This window comes from Lepidochelys kempii, chromosome 6 (assembly GCF_965140265.1).
Source record: "Lepidochelys kempii isolate rLepKem1 chromosome 6, rLepKem1.hap2, whole genome shotgun sequence".
Taxonomy (NCBI): domain Eukaryota; kingdom Metazoa; phylum Chordata; order Testudines; family Cheloniidae; genus Lepidochelys; species Lepidochelys kempii.
The window spans coordinates 35815197-35828119 of NC_133261.1; the positions used below are offsets into that span (position 1 = coordinate 35815197).

Below are 12923 nucleotides of genomic sequence, written 5' to 3' on the forward strand. Positions count from 1 at the left end.
CTTTACAACTAACACCTTAAAATAGAAATCTAAAAACTAACTTTTCATCAGTCTTTCTGAAGTTAAAGGGTAGTATTGTGGCTTATGTGAAGTGGGAAGAGAGACTTGGGTTCTATTTCCAGCTCTGCCACAGGCATCCTGTATGATCTTAAGTAAATCACTCTAGTCATCTACAAAGTAAGGATAATAATGGTATATACGTTACACTGATGTCTGTAAAGCCCTTTGTGACCCCTGCTGGGAAGGCTTCACAGAAGTGCAAAATGTTAAGTATTGCTCTGTGTCCAGTTTTGAGTGAGGGATAAAGTAAAGTAGGCTAGTTTCTTTTTCTGGTTCTTGTGCACTTGCACAATGCTATTTAGTTTACAACACTCCAAGGGAATGCTTAAATCCAAAATACTGAAGTCTTTAAAACATAAATTTATGGTACTGTTTGTTCATTCTTAATTCTTTCATCTAACCCATAAATGTTTAGTTCCCTTTTAAACTTTTGGACCAAAAGATTGTATCATCAGGAGCCTTTTCTGAAACTGTTCAATGGCAGGCCTTTAGAAATTGTCAGTGATGCTTTAAAAGCATAGTGAATTTGCAGCCACTTCTTCCAGCCTCTCTAGTCTCTACCAGTGGTGAAGGCTCAGTTGTTCTTGAAGTGGAACCATACAACCTGATCTACAACAAAAGCTTGTATTTTAGTATTTTACCATGGTTAATCTTTTTATAGTATAATATAAATTATTTTAAAACTTAAATACTCAGTCACTGATGTCAATGCAAATGTAACTTCAGATACCGCCCAATTAAATCTGTACATTCATTAAAAGACATCAGCCGTAAGTTTATAATGGCAGGGTGAATTGTTTCTTCTTTTCAGTGGTGAGTGGTGTTAGATCAGTTGCTTGATAACAAAGCAGTATTGACAGATGAATACCCTTTTTCAGGCTCCGTGTTAACGTGTCTTTAAGGCAGTAGCCATGTGACCACTATATAAAGATCACGTGGGGGGGGGGGTGTATGTAACATATAATAGCAATTTCTAGCAGACTTAAATTTAGATATTCTGAAATAAATTTAGACTATCACTAAATATTTGTGTGTTTTTTTTTTTGTTTGTTTTTTAAATTTATTTATAATAGGCAGAATGCTTTAAGAGAGGTCTATGCACATGCAGTTTTGGGGCAGCATTCTCATGTAGTCAGATACTACTCTGCCTGGGCAGAAGATGATCACATGCTTATACAGAATGAATATTGTAATGGTAAGAAAAACCTATTCTCAGTCAACTTGCTATGAACCGTAGGTCTTCTAAAGTTGCCTGTAGGGTTTGAACTGGCAGGTCTCTCAGGGGCATTAGCCTGGGGTGGATGGCACTGGTTGTAGGAGATACTCTTTTCTAAATGTGAAAGAGATGGAGTTATACACATGTGCAGTCCCTTTGGTAGGACTATTTTATATATCTAAAAACCTGAATCACTAAATTTGATCAAACAAAATACTCCAATAAAACAAACCTCTCTAAAAGAGAGGACATAGCAAAAGGTTCCTCTCCTTGCACATAACAGTTGGTGAGCCATGGGGCTGCTTGACTACTCCCTGGTTGACAAAGTAAATACTGCAGAGCATAACCATTTTTTCTAAACAAATTAATGTATTCCTTATGGGGAAAACATTTTTTTAAATTTACTTTGGACATATGCTACTAGGCCCATACATGCTGAAGCACAATAAAACAATTACGTTGCTACTAAACTAAAAGGAAAATCCCTTTTCCCCTATCAGAATTTATTTAAGGGGCAGGTGAGAAACAGGCGTTTTGCTTCTTTTATTTTCTCCCTCCTTCCCCTCCCGCCACCCGGGGTCTTCCACCGTTTTAATTGAATAGCTTCATCTGGATCAGCAGCTGGGTCTAAATCACAAACCAGAAGTGATTTTGATTTTAAACTAACTTTTTGTATTGCTTTTCGTGTTAATATCAGAAAGTATGTTGACTCTGAAATATTACTTGTATATAAAGATTTGAGGAATATTTCTGTATTGAATTGTTTTGGGACCATGAGTAAATCACTTAATTTCTGTTTTCCATTTTATAGATGGGGGAGGGGGGGAGAGAGAAATACTCTTATCAACTGAGAGAGTTCTTCGAAAAGTGCTGCTAGTGCGAAGTGTATCTTCCACTTACAAAAGCAGTAGGGGTAGCTTTTTTGTTTTTTTGGCTCAGTGCCATGAGCTGACTTCCTAAATGTGAAAAAGCCAACTTAAAGAACTTTTCTCAGGAAAATTCTGTGGTGTCTTACCAAAATCCCTTAAATGGGTTTAAAACAAAAAATTAGATTAAATGAGTTCATGCAAAGAAAAAGTGGACAGCGTCCAAGAAAGGTCATGCTTAAGGAGGACATACTCAGTTCTCCTTATTTGAATTTAATACTGTTCCTGTGTGTGTCAACTCACCAGCACAGACTAAATTTACACCTTTTGTGCTTTAGGGTTAGATATTCAGTGCCTTTTGGTTTTCCTTTTGCAGATAACTGTTTCCCTCTCTGTTTTTACCACAATATTAACATGGCCATATCTTCCAGAGCTCTTACTCTGAAGAAAACATTCTAATACAGATTATATGGGTGACATGGCCTCTAGTTCATGGCTGTTTGGGGCAGTTCCCTCACTTGGGATCCCATGGCAACTACAGTGATTGCTTACAATTACTTTACATGTATTTCAATGTAGAAGCTGGGAATAAGGAGAGAGAGAGAGAGAGGTATACCATGGTACCATCCAGCTCTCTTTAGACCAGTGTTTCTCAAACTTTTGTACTGGTGACCCCTTTCACATAGCCTCTGAGTGTGACCCCTTCTTATAAATTAAAAACACTTTTTATATATTTAACACCATTATAAATGCTGGTGGCAAAGCGGGGTTTGGGGTGGAGGCCGACAGCTTGCGACCCCCCCATGTAAGAACCTTGTGACCCCCTGAGGGATCCCGACCCCCAGTTTGAGAACCCCTGCTCTAGACCATCAGCAATGTTTGGTGGTCCACGAACCACGTTTTGGGAATCTCTGCTGTATGGGAAACCTTCTTCGTTTTAAGTAAAACACTTGTGGAACAAGGTAGTTGACATATTTTGGCTTTGTTTTAGGTGGCAGTTTAGCTGATGCCATAAGTGAAAACTACAGAAATATGCGCTATTTTACTGAACCCGAGCTGAAAGATCTTCTACTTCAGGTGGCTCGTGGCTTAAAGTATATTCATTCAATGTCACTGGTACACATGGATATAAAGCCTAGTAAGTATGTAAACTACTGTACTCTATTGAAGTTATATTTACAATTTCTTTAGATGGTTTAGTTTGTTGCAGAAAAATAAGCAGTCAGCCACACCTCAATAACTAAATTCTTTGTGGTGCTACTCAGACCATCAAATAGATCAATTTTAAAATTGGCTAGCATAATTAAAGTGCTTTTAAGTTTATCCTGCATCATTTCTGTGGAACCAAGTTTGTTGACTTGCCAAAAAATTCGCTTCTGTCCCATTTGGTGGTTTCTGCTCTCTAGTTTGTCTTACTCTAGGAAATGGTATATAATGAAACCAGTTTCTTTATAAATACAGTTGTCTGAGATATCAAATGAGGTAAAATTTAGATCTGGAGTTGTTCCTTACAGTTCTTCTTTGCAGGTAATATCTTCATATCTAGGACATCAGTTCCAAGTATGACATCAGAGGAAGGTGATGATGATGACTGGTCTTCTGACAAAGTTGTATTTAAAATAGGTAAGGCAAATGCTGCCCGCTTAAAGATCAGATGATATGATTCATTTGGTTTCTGAATAATAACTTTTCCCCTTAACTATTCCTTTTAGGTGATCTTGGTCATGTAACTAGAGTATCTAGTCCACAAGTAGAGGAAGGAGATAGCCGTTTTCTTGCAAATGAAGTTTTACAAGAGGTAACAGCTTTGTTTTGCTAATTGAAGCTAAAATAAGGTTTAAGTCTGCATGATGTGTTTGCAGTTTTTTTATTTAATCACCCACAAGTAGAAATAACTATTTCAGTTTTGTAAAACGTGAATGTTTTTCTAAATGGCTCACCTTTTGGAATGTGAGAAGATAGATGCTTTGGATGTCTCTATTTCCACATTAGTCGTATGTCCAGTTTCTATTCTGGTGTGGGTATTCACAGAAGGTTTAACTTTTTCTTTGCAGAACTATACTCACTTGCCGAAAGCTGATATTTTTGCTCTTGCTCTAACTGTTGTGTGTGCTGCTGGTGCTGAACCACTTCCGACTAATGGAGACCAATGGCATGAAATTCGACAAGGAAAACTGCCTAGAATACCACAAGTTCTTTCTCAAGAATTATTGGAGTTATTAAAAGTAAGAATTGTTGTATGCACATGGCTCCTTGCTTATTCTGATACTGTAAGTAGTTGGTGTTTTTTAAACCTGAATCCCTTTTCTTCAAGGTTATGATTAGTCCAGATCCAGAGAGAAGACCTACAGCAGTGGCTCTGGGCAAGCATTCAGTGCTGCTATCTGCTGCCAAAAAGAGTGCAGAGCAACTTCGTATAGAGCTGAATGCTGAGAAGTTCAAAAATTCACTCTTGCAAAAGTGAGTGCAAAGGTTCCTTGATTATCAGGCATAATTATATTTGTGATAATTTGTGTTTTAGGGTGATGAAATTTTATACCCTTATTTCAAATTTTAAGATTACTAAAGATAGGACATAAGAGCACAGTAACTATACTTCCACTAAACCTAAGTCTACTCTTAAAGCAGGAGTGGGCAAACCTTTTTTTGGCCTGAGGGCTACATTGGGGCTCCGAAAATGTATGGAGGGTAGGGAAGGCTGTGCCTCCCCAAACAGCCTGGCCTCTGCCACTTCCTGCCCCCTGACTGCCCCCCTCAGAACTCTTGACCCATCCAAACCCCGCTGCCCCCCTGAACCTCTGCCCCATCCAACCGACCCCTGCTCCCTGTCCCCTAACTGCCCCCTGGGACCTCCTGCCCCTTACCATGCAGTTCAGAACAGCAGGAGCTTGCAGTCGCACTGCCTGGCCAGAGCCAGCCCTGCCACCCAGTGCGCTGGTGGCATGGTGAGCTGAGGCTGCGGGGGAGGGGGAACAGCAGGGGAGGGCTGGGGGCCAGCCTCCCTGGCCCGGAGCTCAAAGGCTGGGCAGGACAGTCCCATGGGCCACATCCGCCATAGTTTGCCCACCTCTGTCTTAGAGCCTTTAAGGAGACTCTTAAGGAGCCAAATATATCCTAGAAACCTAAGAACAATAGCAATGTTTGGATAACATCCTAAAAAACTAAGTGTTTTTTAAAGAAAAATTTCCTTTGCAATATTTTGATATAATCATTGCAGTATTGAGAATAAATGAAGTGTCTTTTACATTTGGTTTTATTTTTTGCTGATGAAATTGTAAATAGCATAAATAGTGAATAGCACATTGGGCAAGTTTTCAATTGTAATAATCAAAGGGTTTTAGTAAGGGGTGGGTGTGTGTGTAAGTGTGACTTAGAAACTGAGATTCCCTTTAGGAAGAGTATTAACCCCCTTAATCCCTTTGAGCTGGCTGTTAAGTCAGTCTCTAAATTATAGACAGGAGATGGAAGAATTATGGTGACTGTCTACATCTGAACCTCTAATGGCTAGAAATCTTAAGGTGGTGTGTTGCTGTGTTTCTGCGCATCATTTGCGATTAATATAGATGCCCTTAGTCACTTTTTCCCATGCCTTCCATTTTTCATGCCTTCCACCAGTCCCTCTTGCAGTTTTTCCTCTAGCCTCTGCTATAGCTGGTACAGCTAGAGGCGGACTTGCTCTTTTGGTTGGTTACACTCATACAGTCTCCTGATGAATGACACTTACTTCCTCCTTTCTTCAGTCAATCTAGCAGTCTGCAGGCTTTTGCTGAAAGACAAATTCTGAGCACTGAGACTTTCATGCAGACAGGCAAGTGGGGAGAGGAGGCAAGCTTTCACCAAGTCAGCGGTTGCTGAGAAGGACTTCTGGATCTAGGAACAAGCATGTCATGTCCATCAATCTGAAATGGAGGGAAGCTTAACTAGAACATAGATGACTACTTTAGAGGAATTCCCTCACAAGGCAAACTTTTGAAATCTGATCAGGAAAAATACTTGGCAAAATGTTTGTGGTCCAACTCTTAATTACTTCTTCCATGCCTCAAACACTCAGTCATCACCTTGTGGATATTACTTTGTACTATACAAAAGCAGGCTTAAGTGGAGGGAACCCATTTGAGGGACACACCCAAACCCTCTTGTCCTTGGCCTCTCCCTTAAAGAGTGGAAGGGGTTCACTTCTCCAGATTCAAAGTATGGCTTCAGTGGAGCATTTGAAGCATGTTCCAAAATTCTCTAAGTATTATCAGTAATGGGAAATATTAGTTGTCTTTCACATCCTTCCCTCACCCTTCCTGGATGCAACTTTTTTTAAAAAAGTTTAAAAAAGTCCTATGGTGTCCTTGATATTCTTTTAAAGCAGGGGTCTCAAACTCAATTTACCTTAGGGCTAATGCCCGTCCTCAAATCCAAATCCAGCGGGTCAGTAATGTCACTCATGCTGCCCAGAACCTGCCCCCAAAAACTCCACCCCCTGAAGCTCCACCCTCCAACTTCCTAAGGCTCTGGGAGGGAGTTTGGGTGGGGGAGAAGGTCTGGGGTAGGGTATTGAGATGCAGGCTCTGGCAGGGAGTTTGGGTGCAGAAGGGGTGAGAGGTTGGGCTCTGGGAGGGAGTTTAGGTGCAGGAGGGGATCTGGGAGGGAGTTTGGGTGCTGGGTGTGGGCCCTGGGGCAGGGGTGCAGGCTCGGGGAGGAGGTTGAGGGGGTGTGGGAAGGGGGTGCAGGCTCTGGGAGGGGGGAGGGGTGGGCAGCACTTACCTGACTCCAAGGCGGGGCAGGCCGGGGGGCCTCCCCAGGCTCTGCCCCCACAGCTTCCCACTGGCCGCAGGAGTGCTTGGGGCAGGGAGCGTGTAACCTCAGCCCCACTGCCCAGAGCTGAAGCTGAAGCCTGAACCACACCACCCAGGGCTGAAGGCTTCAGGCTTCAGGCTTTGGCCTCGGGCTACAGCAAATCCAACACCTGCTCTGGCGACCCAATTAAGACAAGGTCATGACCCACTTTGGAGTGCTGACCCACCGTTTGAGAATTGCTGAGCTAGAGCATTTGAGTTCTTGCCACCCTGTCCAAAGAGGATACAGCAGAAATAGAGGAGATTCAGCGATGGTTGAAAGTAATGACTATGGACATTATAATTTTATATGAAAGATAATGATTAAACAAAGGAAATAATAAAATAGTATAGAGAAAGTAGTTGGAGAGCTGCTGGTATTTTTTTCTTGCAATACAATAATATGGGGATGTGCCTCAAAACTGAAAAGTACTTCCACACAATGCACAATTAGCCTGTGGAACTCATTTAGGCTGAGAACATAGCAGGATTCAAAAGTGTTGGACATTTTATATGGATAGTGGAAAAACACCAGTTACCTTTTTAGGAAGTTGGAAATTTTCATCCTTCATGGCATGGGCCAACCTCTAACTAATGTAATTTAGAAAAAAATTTTCCTGTGGTCAGGTTATTCTACAACTACCTACTTGAGTGGATGGGGGTGGGGTGGGTGTGTGTGTATACATACATACACACACACACATTTTTGTAACTTCTTCCAAAGCATTTGGTACTGGCCAGTGTCAGAGATGAGATACGAGGCAGACTACCAGTCTTATCCAGCATGGCAGTTTCTGCTTTCTCCTCAACTCAGTCTTTCAGCCAACTCAAGTTGGACATGTTAAACAAACTAGAGATTCAGGTATAGTGCCTGTATTGGCCTATAGAAGGAAAAGGACATTGGTGGCATTTTTGGGCTGTTCGTCACTGATGCCGTTCTTGGGGGGGCAGTCTGTTGAAAAGAAAAAACTTTGGAAACCTTCAGACCACAAAGATAGCTTAACAAGGGTAGCTAGTCTTGAGGATGAAGTCTCTACACTTAGCACTCTAAAAGTTGGCTAGTTGTGGACATTTTAAGGTCAGCTTGTACTGGCAATTAACTACTAGCCTGTATTATTTTAACTGGGATACAAGGAAGAATTAGATACATTCTTTATTCTACCAATCCAATTAACCATCAGTATTATGGGTTTCTTTTGGTTACCCTTTTCCATGGTAAGATTAAGTACTTTGTTCCATCTCTTAGTTATCATTGGTGACCAACAAGCAGTTGAACTGACACACCTCATTAGGCTAATAAAAGGCCTTTATGTTAATTAACTCTATTGTTTAGCTTCTGTGTATGTAGTGGTATTTGCTGTCATAGCTATATTGGAGTGTTGGCATTTACAGAAATGTAAATGTGTTTTTAAAGGTTTTAATAGCTTTAATACAGAAATGTGTTTTTAAAGGTTTTAACAGCTACTGATTTACAGTTGCATATAAATTTTAAAAAAACCGTGGGTATTTTATTTGAGCATCAACAATATACATGGTTCTGGAACTTCCTTCCTGTTTCTCCCTCCAAGTAAGAAAATTTAGACATGATGCAAAAATTGGATCTTGAACTTTCCCTGTTATCTCCTGAAATGAATGGAGACACCAACTGGGCGGTTCTGCAAATTGCTTTATAATGCTGCCTATGCAAATCCAGATAGGTTGTGGCCTGAGACTGATCAAGAGTCTTATTTTGGATGGAAATTTCTTGATTCTTCTCTTTCAGAGAACTGAAGAAGGCACAAATGGCAAAAGCTGCAGCAGAAGAGAGGGCACTGTTCACCGACCGAATGGCAACTAGATCTACAACACAGAATAGAACATCTCGACTCATTGGAAAGAAAATGAACCGCTCAGTTAGTCTTACTATATACTGAAATATCCATTCCAAAAAAACCTGAGGAGAGACTATGAAATCTTCTTAATGGATTGAATTTTTGAGGAGTTGAAGGAAGAATTCAATTTCTGGTTTCTTGCCCAGTCTTCAATCAGTGTCTCTAGTTTTACAGAAATAACTTTTAGGATTTTTAATTGCAAAATACAGCAAATTAGCTGTATTAACAATTGAGATATGGACTCTAATATCTGGTCTATTGAAAACGTTGGATGTTAGTCCATAAGCCTTTCAGTTACACTGTTAAATGTTACACCATCCCAGGGTTAACCACTATAGTGGTGTGCTGCTTTTTAGTGTTACTGCATTGTAACAAAATATATTTTCCCTAATAATCTTAAAAGGGCTTTACTGAAATTAGACTGTCCTTGGAACAGGGAAGGAATGCTGAGGAGACTGGTTTAAGGCCATTCAATATACCTGGTGTCAGGAAACTTTTTATTGTGAATTTTACTTGTCTGTTCAACTGGGAGCACTTTGTCGGCATAACTTAAACCATGGATAAATAAGCCTGTGGAAGTATATGCCATGTGAAACTGCTGCTATTTTAGTTTTTTGTCCTTGCTGTAAACTGTAGCATTAAAACAATCATTGTTGTGTTAATAGGCTTTCTGTTAAAACAATTATGTGAAAAATATCTAAGCTGCCTTTAGTGAAAGCAGCATTTTTCTTTAAAGCTAGTGCATTGTGAACTAAATGCACCAATTTTATATTTGAACTTTGTATTAGTGTAGTGCAATTGTTAATGTCTCAGCTATTAATGTTTTTGTAATTTTTTAATAACGTTCTCTGAATGCTGGGGTTTTCCTCTTCTCCCTCCCTTCAGTTTCATGTTTGTATGGCTATTGCATATTTTTGTTGGAGTACCTGTATATACTTGTGCTGTTTAGTGTAAGTATTTTGGCTGTTCAATGTTCATGTACATAACTGTTTGATCTTGCTCATAGTATACCATACTAAACTGCAGTTTGGGATGCCAGAAGACTGAATTGAATCTATTCCAGTATAAGTTCTGAACTGAATACAATTTGGCTGTGTAATCACTTTTTCTGTTACTAGTTAAAAGTTGACAGATATTGCCAAAAATGGAATTTGTTTGTTACTGGCATGTCTCTACTCATTAACTTTGATTTAAACAATGTTCCCCGTTTGTGTTTCACTTATTTGTATTAGTATTTAATTGGAATATTAAAAGTCAAAGGTTGAGCTTAATAGTGTCTAATATTTGTTTGGCTTTAAAGTTGTGGAAATAAAATATCTATACTGTAGTATATCATGGCTAGTCCTGACGTGGCCTACCTACTCCAATGGTCCTACCTCACTTACGGAAAGCCTATGGCTATGGAAGCTTATCACAGGGGAGGAGTACAGCAATGCTATCCACCTCTCTGCAGCCCACTATAATTTGAGAAATGGTGTCTGTAAGCAGTGCAGCCAGGATGGATGGAGAGAGGCTGAGGTGACTTTTGCAGCTGTGAAGCTGGTCCAAGCAACAAGTGCTGAGGTAATTACTTCAATTTTGAAAGAGTTGCTTCTTAGGTAGTAGATCTAGTGGGGTAAGGATGAGAATTGGTTAATTGGGGGAAGAATGAATGAGAATCATTCAGGTTAATTGGGTGGGGAGGAGAGGGAAGGGTAAGAGAATAGTTGAATGAAAGGTAGGATGGGATTCTTTGTGAGACAGGAGTCTCAATCCCAAGGGGTGTGTGGTGAGGAGCGTAGAGAAGAGGGTATTTTGTATGTGTATGGTTAAGGATCAGGTAATAGACTTTAGCATAGGACGATAAGCCTTTCTGGACAACTCTGAAACTGCCTTAATTTTAAGGAGTCACGGGTGACAATCTTTAACAATCCCATCTATTAGGGTGTTTGAGTTAAATGGGTATTAACAAGAAAGAGTTCTTAAATCTGAGAGCTAATTATTTTTATACATTCAGATTCCACAGTCCGGGCAGCAAATGCCTGTATTTATTTGTCTGTACCCTTGTAGGAAAATCCAGATTACAGAAATCGACTTTCTAATGCAAAGAACAATAAGTTGACAAGCCTTTGACAACTTTTGTCATAAAAAGGCACAAACATATTCATTTTACTTGAACTTAAGAGTAGGACCTGCCAAGTAGAAAAATATCCGCATACATATCCTGGATTACATCATTGTGTGTCTTTAACAAATGAAGCTGTCTTTGTATAAAGCTCTGTAAAGAAGCACTGTGGTATTGTTTGTTTGGGGGCGGGGTTAATTACATGTGGAGGAGAATTAAGTTCTTTTTGTTGTATCTTTACTGCAAAAACAGAATTTCATTGTGCTACATATGAGTCCCCTCCCAGAAAAGTATGTTCATTTAAACAATTGTAAATTAAGTAAATGGAATTTTCAAGCAAAAGATTATACTGGGTTGGAATCAACCAAACCTTTCTAAATCCTCTTTCTCCTACAAAAATGACAGAACCCTCCCACAATAGTTACCATGTTTTGTTGAATGTCCTAAAAAGGAGTAGGAAGTGGCCAGGACCTATATAGATCGATCTCAGTGGGTATTGTGGCATCAATGGGAAGCCAGTTAGCACCCATCAGCTGTGCACCATGTCTCTTGGTATTTGCTGCCATGGGCAGCCACCACCAGTTACAGGGCCTGGGTTCCAAGTATCCTGCCTTAAAAGGGACACCCTCAATCTAGACTACTTCAAAACATCAATTAAGAAAGCTGTCAGGTATTTCCGCAGGTCTTGAGTCTCTGTGCCAATTTTTGTGGGTTTTTAAGAAAACTTTCCTATATTTAAAATGTGATGGTGGGGTTTTTTGGTTCAGTATTACTGTGTGAATGACCCGTCCAGAGGAAATAATGACATTGACTTAGCACAGGCTTTGTTCTTCTTCACGTTCTGTCCCTGTGGGTGCTCTACTTCAGGTGTCTGTGCGTCCCGGTGCTGTAGATGGGAGGATTTTGGTATCAGTGTCTGGTCAGCACATGTGTGCAGTAGCAGTCTTGTGACACCACTGATGCCTCCTCTAGCATGCGCACGCCCTGACCCCTTCAGTTCCTTCTCAGCCATCCTACGCTTGAGATGAAGTCTGTTAGCAGTATCTCTACAAACCTTCAAATAAAATTAAACTGTTAGCTTAGCTATTAGTCATTTGTTACTTTCATTAGTATAGTTAGTGTTAATTAAACGTAGGGGTTTTTTAATAGCTATTTTTTGTTCCCCAGGCTTTAAAAGATGTACTTCATGTAAGGCTGTAATGCCAATTTCTGATGGCCAATCCTTATGTGTCCGATGTTTACGTGTGTCACACATACTGCGCTCACTGCAACAATTTAAAACTTATTCTAATGGAGAAATCCCTTGCTCCTACATTGGACCCTGACAACCCGCAACTTGGGCCTCCTTAGGCACTTCCTCCATGAACAGACTAAGTGCCAATTCCTCTACAAAATGGAAGAAAAGGACCACGCCTCTACCAAGCCGATAACTGTTAAAAAAGAAACTGTCTCCAGCAAGATTGCTGCCCACGGTGCCAACCTCTTCCAGAGTGAGTACCTTTGACGCACTGGTCACTTCCAGCACCATCCGTTCGGGGACCTCTGCCAGCAAAAGCAAGGAGTCGAGTAGCAGGCCCAAAGTGGCCTCCTCCACGGTACTGACTACCCCTATGAAGGGCACGGTACCTCAACCACCTGTGATGGCTCCCCCTCCAGCACCATCTGCGGCACCCGCAGAACTGCTCAGATGGCACCCACGGCACCAAAGAAGGCTACACACAGAAGGTCAGCACCAGCCTTGCTTCCCCTTAAGATATGGCACAGAAGGATACAGCACCACGTACAATTTTTCAGATAGGAATGTTTTTTAAATTGACCGTCACTCTAATCCTCCTCCGAAACTGAAACAGCAAATATTGTATGTGGGACAAAAGAACTAGAGACCACTGTGACTTTTTCGCATTATTCTTTGATGCACTCCAGACTAGCAATCCCCAACACAAGGAAATAAAGGAAGATATGCAGGTACATGGTCAATCA

At 40.6% G+C, this 12923-nt stretch overlaps 1 protein-coding gene across 3 annotated transcripts in view; it reads left to right on the forward strand.

The window, feature by feature from the left end:
* The window catches only part of WEE1 (WEE1 G2 checkpoint kinase), a 26958-nt gene extending 16848 nt beyond the window's left edge, over nucleotides 1–10110 (forward strand). For 2 of the 3 annotated variants that reach the window (XM_073347549.1, XM_073347547.1), the window contains exons 5-11: nucleotides 1134–1255; nucleotides 3134–3280; nucleotides 3670–3765; nucleotides 3855–3940; nucleotides 4197–4367; nucleotides 4457–4602; nucleotides 8731–10110. In XM_073347549.1, coding sequence (XP_073203650.1) covers nucleotides 1134–1255; nucleotides 3134–3280; nucleotides 3670–3765; nucleotides 3855–3940; nucleotides 4197–4367; nucleotides 4457–4602; nucleotides 8731–8881 — 919 coding nt within the window. In that variant the 3' untranslated portion in view covers nucleotides 8882–10110. Of the gene's footprint in view, nucleotides 1–1133; nucleotides 1256–3133; nucleotides 3281–3669; nucleotides 3766–3854; nucleotides 3941–4196; nucleotides 4368–4456; nucleotides 4603–5882; nucleotides 6675–8730 lie in introns of those variants that run through there. The other variant, XM_073347548.1, reaches the window with a different exon arrangement.
* Nucleotides 10111–12923: the final 2813 nt, after the last annotated feature.